We start from the raw sequence: 24,007 nt of genomic DNA, 5'->3' as shown, positions 1-24,007 counted from the left end.
AGCGTGGTGCACTTTAAGAGTAATTTGTCATTATATCGGCGCGGCTTCCACTCCGGCTCTCCGGGATATTAAACGAAGTCCTGACTCAGAGGTTAAACTCGCTGACTCGGAGCTTTCAGTGACTTTTGGGGGGTGTTAACATCCAGAACGGCTGAACAATGAGGGGCTTGTATCCCCCGTCTTAATCCTGCAGGCCGTGTGTGTTAGAGGTGTTGCGTTTTCTCCTTCACGGTTCATGTGATCGTAAACACACCTTCAGATTAAAGCTGCAGCTTGTAATCAGTGTTTTGTAATCCGACATCCACACCGCGCTGCGCTGTGTAACACTGCAGGTGACTTTAATTGGCAGAGTGAGGTTGTTTTTTTTTTTTTGTCCTGTTCAGCTTAAATATGGTGGTAACAGGCCGACTTGGTAAATTCTTTGGAGGTGCAAACTTGCAGATTTTCCAAGGGCATGCAAATTGATTTTAAAAAGTGTTGGCTAGCTTTTTGCTCATGTGCATGCTGGGAGACTCTCCCGTACCGCCTCCCATCTCAGTCTGTTCTCACTCATTTGCTGTGTCTCAGTTCAGGGTGTGCATCCTCTGAAGGACTCGGCCTTTGTGGTCTTCGAAGGCGAGTCCTTCGGAGAGACCTCGTTAACCTCGTCAGCCGTTGTTTAATGGAACGGTCTAGCTTTTGGAGCATTTCCTGGTTGCATCACCAGATGTTTTACCCTTACGTCACGATTTCTGCTGCCCAGGCCCACGAAAGTGACGATCTACACCACGCGATGTCACCATTTTCTCTCTTTCTTTCTTCTTTTTCGGGCACAAAGAATCTTGAGATATGCGAGGCCACGAAGGATAGTGGCGGTGCATCCTCCAAAAAGAGAGAAAAGGAGGAGCCTTTGAATTGGGACAGCCTTCGCGTGGCATTGTGACGTAATTGGCCTTCAAATGCTCCTCTGAAGGATGCGATCCCTGAATTGAGACACAGCAACTGAGTGTCAAATCCAGCAGGCTGCTCAATGGCACTATGCTTTTGAGTGTCACTTTCTTGAAATGCCCCTCGAGTGCAATAGTATAAAAAGTGAAAAAAAAGAGAGTTGGAGGGGTTACACACTGGACCTTCCCTCCAGGGAGTTTGTTTCCTATCATTTGTTATGTAAAGTAAGTACGTTTATGATTAAATGCATAAGATAGATGACCCCCAACTTCGACATGCAGCTAGGAGGACTCAAACCAGCGACCTTCAGGTTTCCTAGACGACAATCAGCTCCACCTCCACAGTCTTTTGTTGCTCCTGTCTGAACTTGTTTGCATCAAATTCAGAATAAAAAAAATCATTGAATGACTTTCTGTTTCTTTTATGTTCGACGCAACTTTTGGATGAATGTGTGTGTGTGTGTGTGTGTGTGTGTGTGTGTGTGTGGAGAGAGAGAGAGAAAATGTGTTTAAAGTCACTTCAAGCGACACGGGTCACCTTATGATCAACCCGAGCGGCGGGGGGAAGCCGGGGAATAAGTCATGATCTGGTGGGTTTTCAGCTTTGGAAGCTTTCATCTTTTGGCTACACTTTGCCCTTACACACAAGACACACACACACACACTAGACACACACACACACACACACACTAGACATAGACTCTGAAGAGGAAAAAAAAACTAGGGCATCAAAAGTCCCGAAGGCTTTGAGCTACAATTTCTTTTTTTTTTTTTGCATAATCAGTAGAGAGGGATGGAGAGAGGGAGGGAGGGAGGGAGAGAGGGAGAGAATGCTGTAATTAAATTAGTGCATAAAGGAAATGAGGAGGAGAACATGTGAAAACAGGGAAATCAGCTCCGTCAGAGCAGAAAGCTCAGACTGCATCAGGCTGAGAGCACAACCTGATTACAGACCATTACAGAGACGAGCCGCTTCTTCTTCTTCTTCTTCTTCTTCTTCTTTGTTTTCATCCAAAACGCACCAACACGCGCGCTGCCTCCAATTCAGCTGGTGTCAACAGGGAGGAGGAGGAGGAGAGGGAGGGGAGGGGAGGAGGGGTGAGGAGGAGAGGAAGGGGGTGTTGTCCCTGAGAGAGTAAAAGAGAGAGAGAGAAGAGAGAAGAGAGAGAGAGAGGTGCAGGCAGGCAGGCAGAAGTTCTTCCTCCTCCTCCTCCTCCTCCGCTCTTCCATGAGGAGACGCTCATCCATCCGGTCTGGAACTGTTGTGAGGGGAAGATGCTTTTTCTTCAGGCGATATTGAAGAGAAGGCTTCTGCTCAAAGGTGAGACGAAGACAAAGACACGTCTCTCTCTCTCTCTCTCTCTGTCTGTCTGTCTTCATCATCCATCTCATCACTTCTTTCACCGCTGACTTTCCCTCTGCGCGCCTGCCGCTGGCATCGATCACTGCCTGGTTGATTGATTGATTGATTGATTGATTGGTCGATCTCTTGTGTGTCTTGATTCTTCTTCGCCAGCTCTCTTTCTCATCAGACGCGTGTGTCTCGGGTTGCAGTGGTGTACAGTATCCGGATCAGCGCTGGATGTGTGTCAGAGGAGACGCTACTGTACACGGAGGAGTGTTACCGGTCACCACCTCCTCCTGATCACACTCATCGATCACTTATCACTTCAAGAATATTCATACAAGCGCTTCATTGTTGCGCGTGTTGCTTCACCGCCGCTCTCTCTTGCGCACGTTTCCAGCGTCTCCCTCCTGATGTGGTTGACGAATTTGCGCGCGTCGATCGTGTTCACTGTGATCAGTCCCGTCGCGTTTTCACTTTTAAGTATCGATTACATGAACATCAGCCCACTGATGTGCTAAATTCTCTCCTCAGTCGTGTTTCTTTTGGCTCTTTGGCTATTTTTGCAGCGATTTCTGTCTGATCCTCGTGACTCACCGCGAGGTGCGCGGACGTTTGTGGAGTTAATTAAACTAATTAAGGATGCGATGTTCCGCTTTTGTTCAGAACTGTGTGATTGTTGCACATTCAAGTCGTACCCAGCTCATAAAAAGTGAGTTTTGATAAGGTTATAATCCGGTTTAATGAGTTTTAAAGTTCTTTGTGCGATTGTGTTTTGAATTTCCCTATAAAAGAGACACGTGGTTTGCGCTTTGCGCGCTAAATAAAACCCCTCTCTTTCTTTTCTTTTTCACTTCTCTACATTATTTCTGGTTTTCATTCCTTCTCAAAGCCTCTCGCTTCATGCTCCTCTGCGCATGCGTCGCCTCGGCTCTGCCTGGTGTTTGCAGGAGACGAGCTGTGCAGTTTTTTGGTTTTTTTTTCCTCTTCTTTCCTCTTCTGCTGATTTATTTATGAATTTGGGGATGTGTGGCTTTGAAGTGAAGCCTGGAGACGCAGTGGAGAGGGAGGCAAACGGGGACAAAACGCCGCCTATCGGCCTGTCAGGGCGCACTGCAGCCCGCCCTGGGAGCGACATCATGATAAACACAGTCTGAATCCCACCAGAGGAGGAGCGAGCCGGAGTGCAGGGGGATAAATCACTGTCGTATCCGCAGTTAATACTGTGGAGATGTTTGTGAAACCAGATCTAAATGTGACGCATCTAACCAGCTGGAGCATCCGAGTAACTTCCGACAGCTGAGGGCACAGATGTGACAGTTTGCTGCGGCGGGGTCGCTCGGGCTGCAGCAGGAAACTTCCACAGGATCTGAATCTGCATCTTCATCGTGACATTTTGGGGCGCCGTTTAGTTCAGTCGGTGAAGCGGGCGTCCCATGTACAGAGGCTTTGTCCTCGCTGCATCAGACCCGGGTTCATCTCTCATCCTGTTTCCTGTCACCTCTTCAGATAATCTATCAGTAAAGCCATAAAAGGCCAAAAAAAAATGACTTTAAAAAAGACCATGACAGGACGAGGAGCTTAAATCTACTGCCTGAGGCGAAGAGGTCCGGGTCGGATCTCATACCACCGAGTTGGGGTTTCTACTGGAGCAATAGAATACATGTTGCTCCAGGACCGACACTGCATCTGACAAATCCTGTTTCTGTAGAGCTTTGTCAAAGCTTTGTGACTCAAGAAAGAGAAGTTAGCTTTCTTTCCATTAACCTAACCACGTCTTTGTGTCACCTTAACCGAACCAAACCTCAGAAAAACCGGAATTTAAAAACAGAAAGTCCAACAACAATAAGAACAATAAGTTCTGCATCGAACACAAACCCCAGAAACATTCTCCCTGTGTAGACTTTGTAGAAACTTCGTCATGATGTCGGCCGATCCTCACGTCCCCCCGGAGGCCTCAAACCTTTAGCGACTTAGCTAACGTCACCTGATAAGTTGATCAAAAATCCGCATCTTTTGTAATGTTTTCAGGAGTCCCCTGGTAACCCATGGTAACCCTGTGTTTACTGTAACAAAGCTATGAACTTTGGGTAATTTCCTTTAAGGAAAGCGGTCAGAAAGGGCTGAAAATGTCTGCAGGAGAGCCGTCATGGACGTGACGGTGGAACAGTGGGTCAACCCTAAACCTCTGCAGACATACAGGCCTTAAACTCTGTGAGCGTGGACACTGTGATTCATTAACATGGTGAAACTAGATGAGCTGGAGGTCTGAACACACAGAAATGCCCTGTGCATCCTTCCCACAGTACTCCCCCTTTAGGTGTCATTAGACACAAATGAGGACGAACGTTGAATACGGAGGCTGTGCAGCTGTCTCGCAGTGAAAGTCAAAAGTGTGTCTGACTGGAACTGTGAGGGACTTAGAGGTGAACGGATGAGTCGTCAAACAGACAAGGAGACACACGATGACAGAGGAGAAAAAGATAATCACAGAAAGCAGCAATAAATCATGATTTTCCACCGAAACGTTACAGTTTTCCTGTTAGAGTCAAACTGTTTCTGACGTAAGCTGCAAAAGCGGATTTAATCTTTTTTAAAATGGCACACCGGCACGCATCATTAAGACCAAATGACCTTTTTTTTGATGTTGTATCTTCTTCCTGCTATATTATTAAAAGTTTAACGAGAAATTAGATTTTAAAAAGTCGGGATGAGCGCCCGCTGGAGCCGGGATCAAAGGAACTGATGAATGGATCTGAGCTCAGGAGCCCTTTTTCATCCTTCCTCTCTCATCCCGAGGAAAAAAAAAACGTACATCACAAACGAAATATAAACCTACAGCAGGTTGCAGCACCTGTTCCCAATTAAAGAGAAAAAAAAACTCAACCATCTGTTGTTTAAACAGACATATGCACTGCGATGTCACAGATATAAATCTGTTGTATTCCCTCTCCCAGCAGAGAGGTCAGAGGTCAGCAGTGCGAGCAGCAGGTCGGCTGTTCGGTCTCTTGTTCTGCGTCGCGTCAGCGTTGATCTCCTGCCGACACGAACGACTTGAACCTGCTTTCACCTGGTGTCACCGAGTGAGAGCTGCTCCTTTGTTCGCTCTGAGTCCTCCTAGTCGTCCTGCAGAAAGCTTCCATCAGTCCAGGCTGCAGCTCTCTGTACCGCTGCAGGGCTACAACATTGACTCTGATTTTTTATTTTATTTTTTTTTCCCAGCGAATCAAAGTCTCTCTGAAGCTTAATAATTCCAGGACCTGCAGGTTTCGCCTGTGAAGTCACATCAAACCTATTACACACCCGAAACCTCCGGGAATAACGAACCAATGGTGGCTTTGAAAGCGGCGTCTCTCTCCGGCTCTCCAGCTGATGGATATTCTGCAGATTAGCCGCCCCGTCCGCTGGGGAGGCGGTCGCCGCGGCGCCGCCTCCTCGCTCGCCTCTCGCGGAGGATCTGCAGGTTCCAGAGGGACGACGCTCAGAATTAATGTCTCAGTTACTCGAGGACATAAAAAAAAAAAACCTCTCCTCATTTGTTAAAATATAACATAATAGCTTCATGGTGTTTTGCGAAGCTATTTGTAATAAAAAACAGAGTACGGCTGCTTTTGTTCACGCAGGCGGAATTGATGTTTTGTACTGCTAAACAGAAGTTTAGAAGAAAGTGGACCGTAGTTTTAAAGTTATCTCACGTCCAGGAAATCCTCCATCACCTCCTCTTGAAGGTTCACTCGTGTGTTTTTAAAATTCTGGTTTGATCCATAAACACTTGACAAAATCTGCAACCCATTGTGTTGAATGTAGGAAGTGTTGTATCTTGTGTATCGGCTCGTGTTAGCATGTGAGCGTAGCTTCACACCGAGGGGTCCAAGTGAGCTTGAAGACTTTAATCTTCCAGCGTGTCGGAACAAAACAACGAGCTGGAAACTGTCGAAGGCTGCAAAGATCTGACTGAGATGCTGGCAGCTTTGCGTTATTTTGTATTTTCATTGCAACAAGTGTTGATACACCAAGGTCCTGCAAAATACCAGCCACAGGCAGAGTCTGAAAGATGATTTTAATCTGCTTTTCCAACTCTGTGGTTCAGTGTTTTTTAATGTGAGCTACTCAGAGGAGGAAGAAAACTCCCTGACATTGTATGAAATTGCATCAGAGTCGTAGAATTACATACATTCCCTCTGGGAGTATTTTACAAAACAATTCAGGAGAAAAAACTTTCGCCAAAACCGTGCTGTGGTCAAACTGAAGGCAGTGCTGCACTTCACACGAACACACTTCATCCAGGTGAAGTGACAAAATGTTTTTTCTGTGTTTGGACTCCATCAGGACGTTGGCGCTCACTGTTCGAGGAGGTGGTGGGGGACCTGGAAACTTTTTTGACACTTGGTTGGTGGTGATGCATGACGGGAACGCCGCAGATCTGATGAGAAGGAGGATTTGATTTAGCCGAGCTTTAACCCGATGACTGGATATGAGGGACCGGAGGCGAACGGGGGAGGACGAGGGGTCGCGTGATTTGCGCTGAAAAGACAGCTGGGGAGCAGATTAGAGTTTGACTCCAGCGACGTGATTGGGCCGTGGTTTTGTGGCAAAAACTTGGTTAAATGACGAGAGAGAAAAAAAACAAGGCAAAGTCAGCTGATTACGAAGACGTGGTCAGAGAGGGGAGTCAGATGACGAAGGCCTGCCTCCGCTGAGCTTCACGTCACGTAAAAGAGATTGTTTAAAAAGTTTAGCATGATGCTTACGAGCGACTTCGAGCACTTTGCGGTCGACTCGTCTCCTCGACAAGAGCTCGTTCAATAATTCAGCAGCGGAGACGAGTTGATTGACGACTGAGCCGAGCGTCCGACGTCCTGAAGTGGGAGCTGAGCTGAGACGTGAGACGTACATAAATCCCTCTGAAGCGTCTCAGACTCGTCTCCCGTCCATCACGGCCTCTGAACGACTGCCATTACGGCTTCCCCTTGCCGTTTATCTGCGTCTCTTTGTCCTCTTACCCAAAAGTGATGCCTCTCCAAATCCTTCCCCTCGCATTTTTACTAACTGTACCCCTCCATCACATAACCTACTTCTGTTCCTGAATCACCATCTTCTTCTCAGATTCTCCAATTATGTAATTTTCTCCCTGTGCTGACTGTGATGGATGCCGCGCAGTTTAAGAGACGGTAAAGTTAAAATCCTAACAGCGCCGCGGCCTGAATCTGCCGCCGCGTCTTTCGCTGCATCATTTTTTAACATTCTACCTCTCTGCATTTTTCTTTCCCCGTCTTCCCCCCTCTCTTTCTCTCTCTTCCTGTCTACCCCTCTTTTCCTTTCCTCCCCCTCTCTCTCCCTCCGTCGCTCCTCTCAGCGATGCAGATGTGCTTTCTTTGATTTTGTCACCAGAGATTAATTAGCACTTTATTAGGAGTCCTATTTATACCTCCAGCCGAGAGACGGGGGGGAGGGAAAAGAAAGAGAGAGAGAGGGAAATGAGGAGAGGAGGGTAAGTGAGACTGATACACCGAGGCAGAAATTGAGTCAGGGAAAAGATAAATGTGGCGAGATACGGGGAAAGATGGAAGAAAAGAGGAAGCGAACGAGGCAGGGAGGGGAGAGACGAGTGCAGAAATGGAAAGAGTCAACAGAGACTTGAAAAAAAAGAGAAAGAGATGGTGTGACACGACAGAAAAAAGGCAGGAAGGGGGATGATGGACGGGAAGAGGTGAGGGAAGACGGCAAGAAGTTGCTCTTCTAGCTAAACGGCAAATATGTCATTATAGTCTCACGCAGGAGTCCGGATGTGAACTCTCACAGGAAGTCTTCTCACTCCACCTTTTTTCCCAGATTAATGAATCAGGTCGCGGTCCAAAAAATGTCCAATCATGATGAAAAACGTCATGTTTTGTCCTCAACTGAAAGATATTTTACTTAAAGGTGCACTTTCTGAATCAGAAGAGAAAGATCTTCACTGACAAACTTCCTTCGTTTTCGTCAAAGAAACAAACCAAACCTTAAAGGGATATTCCGGTGTAAGTTTAATCCATGGTCAAAATCACTGTGAAACTGTGTTAGACTCCCTCTCGAGAGATCAAGTTAGCAAACCGCTAATTTACGGAGTTTTATCAACCTCAGAAACGACCGCACGACAACAATACACTGCAGTAAATGGATCCAATTATAAACCGCCACCAAAAAGCCACAAATAATGCTCAGAACAGCACCAAACTTCAGCAACAGTACAAATAGGGTCTCAGCACATAGTCCGGGGCATCTAACCTCCGCTAGCTTAGCTGGATTTCTATTGGGAAGCTAAAAACAGAGTTCAACTCTCCTCCATCAGCTTCCGGGTCGGGGAAGTCCCGACGTGACGATTACCGAGTGCGGTTAGAAATGCTCAATTCCGTTCTTTTCCCTGTCCGCTCTCGATAATAACTGTTATAAACTGGCAGGTAAGACACATATGAACTTTGATTGCTTTTCCATGGAGTCATAATCATACATTTTCACCCATGAGCCGCGGAACTCTACTGCACTCGGTAATCGACTCGTCGGGACTTCCCGTCAACAGGAAGCTGCTGCAGAAGAGTGGTAAATTTAGTCAGCTTTTCAGTAGAAATCCAGCTAAGCTAGCGGAGGTTAGATGCCCCGGACTATGTGCTGAGACCCTATTTGTACTGTTGCTGAAGTTTGGTGCTGTTCTGAGCATTATTTGTGGCTTTTTAGTGGCGGTTTATATTTGGATCCATTTACTGCAGTGTATTGTTGTCGAGAATTAGCGGTCTGCTAACTTGATCTCTCGAGAGGGAGTCTGACACAGTTTCACGGTGTGTTAGACCATGGATTAAATTTACACCGGAATATCCCTTTAAAGGACAACACAAGCTTCATACTGTGGCGGACCCTGCCACCTATCTAGCCTCAATCAGGGTTCCTGGGACCTTATTTTCCTCTGAGAACAGCTTGTTTATTCAGTTAAGTAAGTGGAATTTGCATTATTACCACATTGATATTGCAAATATTGAAATTCTGAGTCTGAATTTCTTCTCCAAAACTACAAAGTGCCCCTTTAACTGTCAGAGAAGAGTGAAGGAAAGCAGAAAAGTTTCATATCTTAAGACGCTGAAATCAGAGAATTTGGACATTTCTCTTGAATACTGACTCATAACATTTGATTGAGCACCAACATAGTGTAAAGTGGTATATTTGATATCCGGAAAGTCAATGAATAATCATGAAATTCAAAGAACAAGAGAACAAGGTAGCTAGAGAACAAACAACCAGGGCTGTTTGTTTTTTTCCTGCGAGAAAGTGGAGGGTGAGGAAAGAGTGAGATCAACAGGATGAGGGTGAGGGATTGCGAGAGCGAGACGGAGATAAATTAATAAGTCAGAGGAACAAAAAGACGAGTGGGAGGCAAAGATGAAGGTAAATTCACAAAGAAAGGGAGGGAGAGCGAGAGGTGAGGGACCGGGGGAGGAGGGGGGAGAGGAACTGAATTACCGGCTGAGGAATCGCTCTGACACCGAGGAGGAAGGGAACCTGGTGGGTTGAGAGAAGACGTGGCGGAGGTAAAGAAAGAGGAGGATTAACAGACAGGTGGTGACGACTCCTGCAGGGGCGATCGAGGTGTAGAGGCGACGGAGGATGGTGAATTATATTCAGCAAAATCTGCGAATCCCATTAAAGAAATATGGATTATTGAATCTCAAAGTCGGATTCAAACTCGCTCTGACACGTTCTGCCTGCAAAATCGCGAAGCTTTGAGACAAAACATGTAGAAAGAGAACATCGTGTGATTCACTTGCTGCTGAATAAAATATAGGTGCACCGGCACAACCTGTCCCGTCCGGCAGGCAGGAAGGATGCAGTGTTTTTTTTTTATTTTCTCTAAACAAGCTGAAGGCTGCGTGTTATCTTCACTCCAGAGTCAGACCGGCTCACCACTTCAAAACAGCTCTCATCTTTTTTCATCCGAAAAAAACAAAGAAACTTTCCACTTTTCCTTTTTATTTTATTTCAACAGCCGTGTACCCTTTGTTGTGTCTTTGTAGCCGAAAAGTGCTGCAAAGTTGTTGTTGACTCAGTTGTTGCCTCGCAACAGGAGGGATGTAAACCCCCCCCCACCCCCATCACGCCGAGCGCTCACCTGCTGTGCGATACGTTGCTCGCAGCTGCAAACGGGCTTGCCGAGGGAGCCGGAGCTCACAGTCCAGGTGTGGCAGGTGACAGTCATTAGAAACCTGAGGGGGAGCTTTGAAAAAGGTGCGTTTCTGTCAGTCAGCAGGTTTGGTTGTGGTCATCTCGCTGGTTATAATGAAGCTTAATGATGATGAGAGAAGATCTACTCCAGCAGCATAATTCTCTTCTCTGCCGTCCATCAGTTTTATCCCCGACAGTCAATTTTTGCCAACAGCTAACTACCTCTGTGTGCAGCTTCAATTGGCTAGCACACATGGTAAGCACTTGGCCCGGTTGCCTATGACTAGCCTGTGTTGGTTGTTTCTCCCAGCTTCACACACAAAAAATGGCCACAGAAATGATATAAAAATGAAGTTTATTGCGACGGACCAGAACTTCGGATGAGCGTGTTTGCTCCTCAACATGAAGGATGAAACTATAAAACATCTAGAGCTGTTTAAACATGCAGGAGAGAATGTTTGATAGCAAAAACAAAAGGAGATGAGTTTCTCTGCTCGCTGTTCAGAGATCAGTCAAACCGCCATCTCTCCATCCAACCCGTTGAGTTGACTGATAGGCCGGCTGCGATCCAGGTTCAGCCCTGATCGCCCTCCTTTCCTGACCAAGACCTCGAACAGATAAACGATTGAGAGTTGTTACATTTCGGCTGAGCTTTTCTGTTGCAGCCGGCGCAACCCTTCCGGTCTTTACGTCACTAGAAGCCAAGCAAACTCAATCAAATCTCTGTGACGTGAGCCGGTGAGTGAGTTCGATCCTCACACACGGAGGGGAAAGACGAGAAATAACAGGCGCATTAAAAACGAGAAGTAAAAGACAACAGTAGACAGTGAAAAGAGAGCTTTTAATGGACGGAATCTTACGTTCTTCATTGTTCCCACGAGTAAATGACTCGTATATGAGACCGTGGCGATTATTAAAAGAAGTGGCTCCACCAGGCGTAGAATCTGTCGATCAAACACGGAGTCAAGCGCCGTCAACATGCACTCACATCCAAACTGAGAGCACAGAGAATAAAACATGCTGAACTCAACTTTGGTTTTTAAATCTTGTATTTTCTAGCTGCTGTTTTTTGGAAGGTCGGTGTCTTCAAATGAACAACTCGTCTGTAAATAACATCGCCAAAAGATTATTGTTTGGCGGTTGCTAAACATATTATGTTTTATTCAAACCACACGTATAAATCATTGACGATTAGTTCAAACGCAGCTCGTCACCAATTCAGAGGAAGGACACTGAGGTTGATCGCGTATTCGAGTATCCTTCAAAGTTTGAAATAACAGGATCGCTCAAATTCCACTTCCGTCGTATTGTGACCCAACTTCTGATTGAAGGAGACGACTGCAGGCACTCGAGACGCTTCCCCCCGCTTGAACATGCCGCCCATCTGTCAGGAGCGAGCCGCGGTAGGACACTCGAAGCTTAACTCGGTGGCTTCAGGTCGTCCTCGAGGAACAAACAACAGAAGCCGCGTTTATTTCTTATGCAAATCGGCAGAGCTGTTTGTTTGGTCGCCGCTGCGATGCCGATGGAGAGCGAGCCAAGAGAACGATGGATGGCAAAAAAGTACAGACGACGAGAGCAGGAGCGAGAAAGACGGGTGGGTGAAAAGACACAAAGAGAAAACAGAGAAAAAAAAAAAAAAAACAGCCAGGACATGCGAGAGAGTGCGTGAAATAGAAGTGAAGGGGTAAGAAGACGGGAAAGACAGGTGGAACAGCAGGTGACAGGCGGAGAGGAGGAAGGACTTGAGAGATGACAGAAAGGTTAAAAGAGGCAAGAATGCCTTCAGGACATGAGATAGAGAGAGGGAGGAGAAAGAGAATGAGAGAGAGAGAGAGAGGGATCGAGGAAATGATGACAGGTTGTGTTGCATGTTGGGTAAAGAACGGCAGGCAGTGACAAGCGCCAGTGTTGTTCGGTGGTATGAGGCTGATAAAGGGCCCCGGCTGACGCTTTCAAGGAGCCCTTTTCAGAAAACCTTTCATAAAAAAAAAAAAAAAAACGTCGTTTGGCCTTTCTCAGCTCCCATAGTCGGCTGACAGGAACAACAATGAGCCGACAAATGAAAAGCCGGAAAAGAGAGAGAGAGAGAGGGACGAAGAGGAAGAGAGACGGAGGCTTCACACTTCTGGTTCTGCTGGCCTCATTGTGTCAAGAAGGCAGGGTTACAAGAGAGCGAAAAAGAGGGGAAAGACGGAAGACAAAAGGGGGGAGTGATATTTAGAGAGTGAAAATAGAAGGGAGAGACAGACGGGGTGAGACGGCTGGAAGGACGGAAGCTGGAAGTGATGCATGTGTAGCCATTAGAGAGATAAAACACGCGGAAACTCCTGGATGATGAAAATCTCAGTGAAGGTTTGAGCTTTTACACAACATTGGTGCAAAAGTCTGCAGAACTCCCACAGCTTTCTGGAACTTGAATGTTTCTTGACCTGTTTTTTTTTTGGGGGGGGGGGGGGGGCAAAATAATATGATGCCTGTTTTTTTAATGAGAGTGGCCTTGTTGAAGAAGTAGAAATAGGCCACAGGGATCCAAGACGTGGATGAAATGAGGAATATGTAATTAATCGAGAGAGAAGATTATAATAAGGGAGGGGTGAGGCTGCTAACCAAGCAGAATTTGGAGCTTTTGGCTCACAGTTATGGAGAAAGTCCAACTGAACGCTGTCTTGATGATCAAGAAGGTGGTTACGAATGTGAGACAAGGGGGAGAAAGAGAAAGAAGAGATCTGGACGTGTTTAATAAGATGCATGTGGATAAACTGCAGGTGTTTCGACACAAGTTTGATTCGCGACACTGCTGGACTGAAAACAGAAGTGCAGCTCTGCGCCACTGTTGGCAGGAGGTGCAGTGTTGGCACCCATTGTGTGTTCTGCTTTTAAGAAGAAAATCAAAAAACAATATAAAAACAGGCAACAGGCCATGTTGGAGCCGTGCTAAGCTGTGTTAGCACAGCTCAGGAGAGCTCAACAACCCCTCTGGGCAACAAGGACGAAATAAGCCAACCTCAATCCAGTCGTTGGCATTAAGTTGGGCATGCATGATCCTTCCTGCTCAGACACCACTGAGGCGTTTTATCACTTCCTGTGGGAGAGCAGATTGTCTCCTGACTGCACTCAAAGTGAACCGACCTCGTTGGCCGGTCTCTGGTTCTTTTTCTTGGTTCTAAAATGCCAAACCACTGAGCAGTGGTTTGTAATATATTAAGGATTTTTACAAAACTGGTCGTGCCAGCTGTTACTTTATCTTAAAGGGACAGTTCGCCCTAACCCTTACCTTTTAGTGCTGCTTATCCATATAGATTGTTTTGGCGTATGTTGGCCAGTTTCGGAGATTGTCGCCCCGCAAATATATCTGCCCTCCCGTGAATATACAGTACTAGATTGCAGGCAGGCGGCTTGTGGTGCTCATACAAGGTGAAAACATGATCCGGTTACTCGAGATAATTGTGAGCAGTTTCATGCAGGAGCGATTCTCTCTTTGTATCGTATGGCGGGAGAAAAGCATGGTAGCTAACCACGGCAGCTAACAGTTCAGCTCAGTCAGCAAGATTGTCCATTAACGCCATTAGAGTCCCCATGAAACGACTAGAGTGCTATTTGCTTTGACACATTTACATGTTTGCCATAAAACAAGGCATTAGGGAAGGACGCGGTCCAACATATTGATTGATTTACCGTAGCTTAAAGTGCTGGATGTGCGTTATGCACCCCCCCGTCGCCATTGGTGCTCGCGGTTCACCACTGAGTCCGCTGATTGGCTGGGCTGGGATGGAGCAACACAGCCTCAGAGAGGACCGAGGCCAGTTTGACAGCACAAAATACAGTACCAAGGTGGTTTCTTGTTGGGTTTGGCTCCTGGTTTCTTGTGCCTGAATCAGCAAATAGGACTGCTAACTCAAGCTGCAGGACTAACCAAAGAGACAAACACATGTTTGATTTGTGCCATGAACCACACATACGATGTGTGTGAACTAAAACAGAGATGTTGTGAAGATAGTGAAATATCATCTGGTTTTGTATGAAACTTCTCAGTGAACTCAACATCCAACATCGCCGCCAACTCGGTACAGAAAAGGTACTAATAAAGATGTAAAGCACAATAAATGTTGCCATATTGACAAATGCAGTTATGTAAAAGGGTAGTTCGCCATTTTTGTGATGTTTAAGTTTGGGTTTTGGTGACTGTTCAATGCAACACCGTCACTAACTCGACTGTTGGCTTCGTTAGAAAAACATATGGAAAGCCTTTCTTTTACAGTCCCCTAATTACCAGGTATCTGCCTGGTTAATTCATGGTAACACAAAAGTGTTACTAGGTAACTGACAATGGTAATAAGAAGGTAAATACAATTAAACTATAGCCAAAATACTGGGCATTTACCTGGTAACTATGTGGTAAATTATAGTGTGTTATTGGGTAATGACTGCTGGTAATAATCAGGTAGCTACAGTCCCCTAATTACTAGCTAGTTACCCAGTAAATGTATGGTAGCAAAAATGTGTTACTAGGCATCGTATTTACTTTCTTATTACCATTGGTAATTACCTAGTAACACTTTTGGGTTACCATGAATTTACCAGGTAAATACCTGACTGTAAAAGAAAGGCTTACCAAACATATTTTTATAGTCTGATACAGTATAGTTCATTTGTCAAACTGTGGGTATCCCAAGTTGAAAAATTATCTTTTAAATTGACAAACATCATGTGTTATATATTCAAACTCGTCCCATGAGGGGGAAAACGGAAGAGCCGTGACTTCAGCTCTCTATTTATTGGACGGCTATCAGTTTGCAGTAGTTTGCAGTTACTTTGGCAACAAGTGCTGTAAAGCTAACTTTCCAGAGTTGAGACAACATCAATTAAAAAGTTGTGTTTTGGTGATGTAATCCAGCAGGCTCGGTCCAAAGAAACACTCCACTCTGGCCGCATCATTTTTCCACACATCACTTGCGCTGACAGTGTTTACTGGGCGAAAAATTAGTATATGCACCCTTGAGTGCGGGATGAGTCATCAGCATTTTTTTATTGTATTCCAGGAAATTATAAACTCTAGCCATCTAGTTTAATCATTCCCCAAGACAATCTTATATCTGGTCTCTCCAAAGCTCAGCAGCACTACACCGGACAGTCTTATAAAATGTATGTTGGTGGTGGAAAGCACCCTTTAATACTGTAATGCAGCTCATGAACACTTTCAGTTAATGTGGCATAAATAAAAGAAATTACAATTGCAATTGCAATAACCGTCGTGAAGATTATCAGCTCTGGTAGTTAAGAGGCCATAAAAGTGGTAATCTATATTGTGGTATTGTATTTTGGGACTATATCGTATGCAGAGCAGCGGTGGTGTTACGTTATCACCAGTTTCTTTGAGTCATTATAGCTTTGTGTCGAACACGAACAAGAAAAGGCGAGGAAAAAAAACCCCTGCTGTTCTCTGTGCGTAATCCAAATTTGGCGAGGGAAGAAAAGAGAAAAAGGCGATATAAAAAAAAGAGGAAAAGCAGCGGGAGAAATGAGAGAGTGAATTATGAGAGGACTGACAGGTAGGGTAGCTGGCACGGCAGAACGCTGTGATTCCACCGAGGAAGAGTGGGAAACAGATTTGGGGTTAATTTGCATTTCAAACTCACCCAACATCCAGCCTGCGATGCCAGAAACCTGCTGATTTGCACTCTACTCCTCTTCCTCTGTCTCTTCTCTCTCTCTCTCTCTCGATCTCATTTCATCTCTATCTCCATTTTTCCTGATTTAATGCAGGTTTTTTTTGGGGGTATTTTCTATCTCTCTTGCAGATTGGTTTAGTCTTTTCAGTGTGATTCATTCGTTCTCCTTGTGTCATCCTTTCTGCTCACAGCCCTTCCCTCCTCATTCTGTTTAATCTTTCATCCCCCTTAATTGCCTTTATTTTTCTTTTTTCTCATCTTTTCTATTTTGCCTCCTGTTCTGCCTTCGCCGCGGGGCGGGTCACTCTAACCTCACGCATCTCACGTCACGATCGGCCGTCATTCATCCGATAACGACGAGTATTTCTGAAGACATCAGTGAGCGCTTTCTGACTGGTTTCTGGCTGTCATGTTACCGACTGCTGAAGCAATTCTCTGTTTGATTTATTTGATTTGTTGAAAATGTTTAAGTTTAGAATATGAGCAGACTTGGAATGGTAAAATATTCACAATTTCTGTTTAGTTTGTTGCTCCACTTTCTTCACATTTCTTTAAAGTGTTAGTTTATTCCGTTTGGCAGTTGCTCTTGGGGATTTTTGGTCTGTAATTATGGTGCAATGCAGGCGTTTTTAAAATTAAAGACCCTTTCTTCTCATTTACCATTCTTCTCTCGCTCTCTCTCTCTCTCTCCTGGCTTCCTACCCTTCCGTCCATTTCCTCTCCCTTTTCCGACTTTCTCTCCCTTTCTCCCTGTCTTCTGTTTCACCCAGCCCTCCTTTTTTTCTTCCTCTCGTGTTGTTTTTCAGGCAGTTTTTTAAAGCCTCCATCTGTCCTCATTTGTTTCCTGCAGTGCAGAGTGCTATTAGAGTGATAGAATGAAGATGCACAGCAGGGGGAGGTATAGACTCAGAGAGGAAGAAACTGTAGGAATTAAAGGGAGTGAGAAAAAGTCGGTAGAGCTCCAGTAAAGTGCAGTTCAAAAGAGGTTTGCAAAAACAAGACAGCAGCGAGACTGATGTGATGTTCTTCTTCTTCTTCTCCTCATAGTCACGCTGTATTTTAACCCCAATGAACAACTAACCTTTATTGCATTGTTGCTAATTTAACCTTCATTTGGATCCGGTCCCATTTCAGATAAACACAGTAAGCACATTAAATCACAATGTTCTTTGGTATTTTCTTTTATTGCACTGCTGACCTTTGTTACGCTCTATGGACCTACAGTGCAGTGGCAGAAAATACCGAGAGGCCTTTTCCCAGAGGAAACGAAAATTGGAAAAGAGATCTCAGTAGTGTCTCATTCATTTCTCCTAGACAACTATGAGATCTATGTGAGACCAAAGTGAGGCTGTGGCTGATTTCTCCTGTTTCTCAATTGTTTCTCCTGAGAAACGGGTGCAGAAAATCTCAACTTGGGCTCCCTGTAAGTTTCAAAGGAGATCTCATCAAGCTCTCAATGTAGTTTCAGAATGTCTCCCCAGTGCTGGAAAGGTGCAAGATTTAAGCCGTAAAGTCTCAAGTCTCACCTATTGCTCCTAAGGAATTTTAGGAGAACCCAATGAGAAATGTTTGAGACCAAAAAAGGCTACAACAAGACTCAAATGAGAACTCTCATTTGAGCTCCTTTATGGCTCCATAGCCATAAAGGAGCAATTTTTGAGCAGTAAAATTTTCCTCTGGGTTCCTGTAGCAACTAAAATATCCAGGGAAGAAAGAATGAGAAATTTTGAAAAAACATGTTCTGTCCTCATTTATAAAATGGATTTCCCTCCCATTCTGAAGCAGTGGCTGGCTGGTTGTCTGTTTTGTGTTTCTGTTGAGACGGAATAATGAGCACGGTATGACTGTTACGATGGAGCTAATGATGTGAGACTGGACATTATTTCTCCCAACACGCCACATTCGGCCGCTTTGTCCAATTTTTGTCTAATTTTGCGTGCTGGTGATACGTAAATCCTTCCCATTAAGTTCTGTGGAAAAATGAACAGGTAACGGTCACAGTTTGTTTCAGTTCAGGCAACAAAACGAGGTGAAGTTTAGGAAAAGATGATATTGACGTGACAAAAGATTAATACATATGCGCGTTAAGTTATGAACACAAGTTAAAATAAGTCATCTTTTGGTTTCACATGCGATAAGAACATTAATCTCACGGGATAAAGTTCTGTTATTGTTTAATTCATCCATCAAACCCAGCCTCTGCCCTGCTGGGACTTTCTACGCCCCCTGACATTTTTCTCTGTGTAGTATTTGAACTAGTGCTGTCAAGATATCCGATTTCAGTATGTATATATTAGTGTTGATTATATGCATATTTCATACTGGACTGATTTCATTATTTTGACTGGAAATAGTTGCATTTGTCATTTTTAAGCGAAACTCCCGCCAAAATGCAACCTTGGCTTTTTTTGTGAATGTACCCGAGTCAAACCTTCGCGTAAACGCATAATTACGATGAAAGAGGCACTTTTAAGATTTACGTTTTCAGGTCAAACTCATTTTTAATGGGAGTGCTACGGGCACTTTTACGATAGCATCAAAATCTCTATTTTTAAAACACTAAGAAGTCTCGACACAACGTGAAACTTTGCTCGTAGTATCACCAGGGTCTCTACACATGAACACGAGCACTGAGAACATTGTTTGTGTACACAGAGTTTACTAAAAAGAAGGTTTTTGAACGACTCACGTTAGCAGTAGCTTGTTCCGCTCGCCGCCGTCCTGCCAGTGGAGAAGTGTCGGTCTCAGAATGTGACGTAACCTGGAGGACAGTTAAGGTGGAACGCTCCTAAAGCTCAGTTCCATATAAATGCGAGAGTTTTGCTTTAAATTTGTGACAACATAGTTGTCATGTGTATTCTTCTCCTCGTTCATTCGGCTAAATGTTGGTATCATATTTGTTGTTTACATTGGTTTGATCTCTTGCAAGCTATAACAGGCTATAATCATTTCACGAGTTAATACACACAGTAGATTTTGTATTTGAAATAATGTATCTCACACACGAAGTGTTGAGTATCGTCTGCATATTGAGAAATGCCAGTATTTCGTCAAATTTGATTCCAGTTTCTTTTCTGCATCTTATTAAAACTAAATAATCGGACAAATGAAGTTTGATCGTGCCGAGTGGAGCTCGAGCCTGAGACCGGCTGCTGCTCTCTGACTGAGAAGCAGAAAATGAATGCATGTGTGCGTCTGTGTGCGTGTGTGTGTGTGTGTGTTGCATGTCCGTCCTTGTCTAGACTCTTTGATGTGTGTGAGTACGTTTTCTTAACCAGCCACCACAGAGTGCGTGTGAGTGTGTATCGAGGATCTGTTCCATGTGCGGAAAGTGCACACGTGTGTACGTGTCCTTGTGCATGTGTGTTTTCTGCTCTGAGCCACAGGAGGCCATCATTTGCCACTTCAAAGTACTTACCCATAATCCTCGGAGTGTGGATTCATTTGCACTTGAAACCGACCGAACGAGCGAAGGCGAGCGAGAGAAGGAGGGAAGAGGAGAGCAGGAGAGGGGAGAGCGAGACACAGGCACAAGATGAGAAAAACTCTGACCGTGTGCAACACAAAATGTGATCTCAAGTGTCTCCAGACTGTGTGTGTGTGTGTGAGTGTGTGTGCGTGTGTGTGAGTGTGTGAGCAAGCTGACATGACTCATTTTCCTGACTGCTTATTTTGCCTCCTTCCACCTCGGCCTCGCTCTCTTTCCTCCAGCCTCTCTCTTCCTCTCCATCTCTTTTTTTTCCCTTTCGGAGCCTTGAGGAAAGCTCTCACAGGGTTGCCCAAATAAACACTCACTAATGCCGCACACCGATGCACAAACACACACAAACACACGCACTCTCGCGCACTCTTGGCCGACCCACTTACACACACAAACGTGCACACTCATACATCACACTTAATCACTCGTAGGCACGGACGCATGCATAGATTCATGCTTGCGTAACACACACGGTAGGTAGCACGGGATGCACAAACTCACACGAGCACACACACACGCACAAATGAACGCACAAGCTAATCTCTCTTAGCACGCGGGTTTTAAGAGTAGAGAGTTGAGAGAGTGAGGGTTTTTTTTTTTTCTGTCTCAATAAACCAGCGGTGACTTTCCATCCTCCTCTGACAAACTTCACTTTCCTTTCTTGAGTGTGTTTGTGTTTGTGTGTGTGTGTGTGTGTGTTTGTGTGTGTGTCTTTCTTAATTCATCTTTTGCTTCTACGAGTGGCTCTCTGTTCCCTGCTCAATGAAAAACAAACGTGTACTCCGTCTTGGCTCACTTCTATTGTCGTGCCTACGTGCCGGTGAAAGCTGTGGCCGGAGGCTTTGTGTTTTTGGGTTGTACGTTAATCCGTTACGATTCTCGTGACGTCTTCGAATCTGGCACAAAAGGTTTCACTCCGATTGGAATTTGGTGGTCGAAGGTCAGAGGTCACCGTGATGTCAGAAGACGTCACTTGTTCTGACAACATTTCACACAAATGTCTGACTGAGGAAATGAGGACAACCTTTTTATCCGAAAGGTCAAAGGTCAACCACACGTTTCTTGCCATGATTCAGAGCTAAAACTCAGGAACAAAGAAGGAGATTGTGACCATATTTCATATTTTTTCAGATACTGAATCAATGTTTTATAGATCCTCTGTGCTGATGTTTTAAAATGTGAAGCTTCTCTGCAGGAAAATCCATATTTGAAGCATTGTAATCCACAAACTCATCGGTTTTGCTGATAGTGATCGCCAGGTGATTGTTGGGGACGCCGTGACATTCCGACACCCCTCCATTGCGTCACCCCTCCATTCCGAAACCCCCCCACTCCGACACACCGCTGTTCCGACCCTCCCCCCAAAACACAGCTGTTCCGAAATTAAACACCGCTATCCGTGGTGCTGACATCCCCACTTCCAGCCGCCCACACATTTCTGAAGTGGGTTAAGGTAAGGGTTAGTTCGGAGTGGGGGGTTTCGGAATGGAGGGGTTTCCCCACTAGACTTTTCGGAATAGCGGGGTCTTTGAAAAAAGAGGGAAACCCCGCCATTACGATGAATTGAAGTCTATGTTCGGAACAGCGGGGTTTCGGAAAGGCGGGGTGTAACCGTGATTGTTGTTGCACCCTGTGACCAAGCTCTTTATTGGTCCTCTTGATTCCTCATAGTCTCTAAGTGAAGACGGCATGCTTCACTCTTCTTCACTGGAATCATACATGTTAGTGTAGTGATAACTTTGTGAATCCATTGGAAGTCAGAAGTCGGAATTTACGAGTTCCCAAGCAGAACTTAGAAAACTAGAACGCCCCCTGAACTCAGGAAGACGTATCTCATCGCCTCACCTCTGTCTTACTTCTGTCTCATTACATCTGTCTACACACAGCACTATCCAACTTCTATCTGTGGTATTTGCTTTGGTGTTTGTATGCAAAAAATACCATGTCATGCATTGTTATCAACTGGTATTGTTAACAGAAACTAATGATCTCTAACCTGCACAGAGCTGGTTTTCACACGCAACTCAGGTCTGACCTCATTCCAAGCTCTGCCTTCCAATCTCTAAGTCAAATGGAACGAACCGTTAATACCTTTTATTACACAGCTCTTCTTGATGCTGCAGAATGCTCCATTCACTTGAATGGGCCTTCTCAACGTTTGGCGGTCAATTATTTTCGTATAATTGACCGTTGCTAAGCATATTTGACCGTCGTCAAGGAAAGTGGCCTTTTTGCCTCTGATTCACGTATTTCGTATCACTCCGCGCTCTAAAATCTTTGCTCAGCAAGTAGTCCGGTCACTTTTCACCCCAGCGTCTTCGGTCGTTAAGCGATGTCAACTGACCTGTAGTCTACTTCATATCGGAAAAGTACTTACTCCTAGGCCACTAGTATGGATGAGTTTCACATTAACTTTAATATTCTTGGAAAATACGGTGATTTCAACTCTTGGCAAAAGACCGAGTTGTCGTCACCGGTCAAGGAAAGAAAAAGAGAGGAAAGCAGCGAAGAGGGAGAAGTGAAACGGAGTCGGTTTAGCGAACTATATTTCTCTGCTGAAAAACACTATGAACGGTGACAAATAAATTGTAAAAAGACACACCGTGTCAAGTTTTCTTTCGTGTTGGCAAGTAACCGTGTAATAAGCGGGATAATGTATAGAACGGCGGTCACTATCGGGAAAATAAGTCCCTTCAGGACGGATCAGACCGGTTCGTCCTGTTGGGACTTATTTTCCCGATAATGACCACCCTTCTACACATTATCCCTCACGTATTAATTCCTTCAAACTGCAAGTTGGTTAGCAGAGGCCTACAACCATGAGGGGTTATACTAGTTATTCTTATTTTTTTGCAAAAAGTGTCATCTTTAGTGTTTGTAATTGATTGTTGACCCGTAAAAAAAAACCTTGTAAATCTTGGATGACATGTTGCTTAACCTTAAACTTTTCCATTCCATATTCATTATCTTTGGATGTACAGAGTTCGCAACAAGTTCAGTTCAGATTGTCTGAAAACTTTTGTTTCAGTCTCGAACTTGTATTTCTCCTCTCTGAACTCTCTCTCTCTGTAATAAAGAAAAAAAAAAAGTGCCAAACAGTCATCTTCAAAAGAATGATTCACACCAATTTCAGAGCCTCCAGAGCCTCAGAGCACTTGTCCAGCCAAACAACTGGTCCAAAAAAAAAAAAAAAGACCAGAATTGCGTTTGTTATCTCTGTGGGTTCAGGCTCGTCTGACAGCCTGTACACGACAAAACTTCAGCCAGCAGTTTTTATAAATATTCTTTCGCACGCAAACACAGAAACAGTTGAAAAATACCCAGAGATATTTTTGGTTGCCTTTTGATTAGCGTTCACTTCTCTGGCAGATTGTATCACGGTTTACTTTTCAGCTGTAGACGCGGCGGTTTTCAGCAGAGTCAGAGTCACAAAGTCACGCTGTTATCATATTTATGCTGTAAGTTTTCTCTGGGTTTAAGACGAAAGTTTTCCTCAAGTTCGATCCAGGACGGAAAACCCTCATAAATATGCCTCCGAATGGAAATGAATTGAAAGTCCATCACATGATTGTTTCTGGGACTTCGTTTTTTACACAAACCCAAGAAAATAACTCGCGTCTTCAAAATAAAGAAAAATCAAAAACTCATCTTTCTTTCTCTGAAACTCAAAAAGACTCTCGGCTGATGAAAAGAGATTTCTCACAGAGTCGTCGCTGTAGAGACTGCAGAATCTGAAAGCGGCTGAGAGTTCATCTTGTCGCTTTTGTGTATATATTCGGGATTTTTGATGCTTCGAATTTCGATGAAAGTGTGCTTTCTTTTCCTCCAAGCGCGCTGATGTATTTCCAGCAGCCTGCCTCTCCAACTCCCAAATGTCAGACACACCTGTTCCCTTCTCAAATACTCTTAAAAACAATCTTGAAGAGACATATGTCTGCCTGAGACACATGGATGTTGAAGGTTGTAACTGGGCACTGGACACTTGAGGGGTTGGCGATGTGGCCAAAATCATTTCTTGCAGTCGATGTAATTTTATATCACAGCAGTGGTTTATACCAAAGAAATTCTCCTATAAATTTAATCAATTTATTTGCGTCGGTCGTTTGCTTTGTACACTTCTTGTCACCCTTAAAAAATTTAAGAAATTAAATTCAGAACAACATTCACGTTCAGCTGGAGATGCAGCACAGGCTACAACATGCCTTTTATTTCTCACTCGCCGCGGAAAGAAAGATGATGAAACCCTTAACAAGCATTTTCAGTTACCAGCTTGTAAACTGGACATTTTCCTCCGCTGTGTTTTATCTGTTAGAAGCCATGAGAAGAAGCAGCGCTCTCTTCGATGTGTTCTAACATAAGATGCTTTCAAAAGTTTGGTGATTATGCCCCAAACTAA

At 44.6% G+C, this 24,007-nt stretch overlaps 1 protein-coding gene across 10 annotated transcripts in view; it reads left to right on the top strand.

The window, feature by feature from the left end:
* Positions 1-24,007, top strand: part of LOC115582983 (glutamate receptor-interacting protein 2-like) — a 295,747-nt gene that overhangs the window by 197,901 nt on the left and 73,839 nt on the right. For 2 of the 10 annotated variants that reach the window (XM_030419296.1, XM_030419295.1), the window contains exon 1: positions 2,070-2,247. The exons of the other annotated variants lie outside the window; for them this stretch is intronic. In XM_030419296.1, coding sequence (XP_030275156.1) covers positions 2,202-2,247 — 46 coding nt within the window. In that variant the 5' untranslated portion in view covers positions 2,070-2,201. Of the gene's footprint in view, positions 1-2,069; positions 2,248-24,007 lie in introns of those variants that run through there. 10 annotated transcript variants of the gene reach the window in all.

Source organism: Sparus aurata, chromosome 6 (assembly GCF_900880675.1).
Source record: "Sparus aurata chromosome 6, fSpaAur1.1, whole genome shotgun sequence".
NCBI lineage: Eukaryota > Metazoa > Chordata > Actinopteri > Spariformes > Sparidae > Sparus > Sparus aurata.
This window is presented reverse-complemented; position numbering and strand designations above follow the sequence as displayed.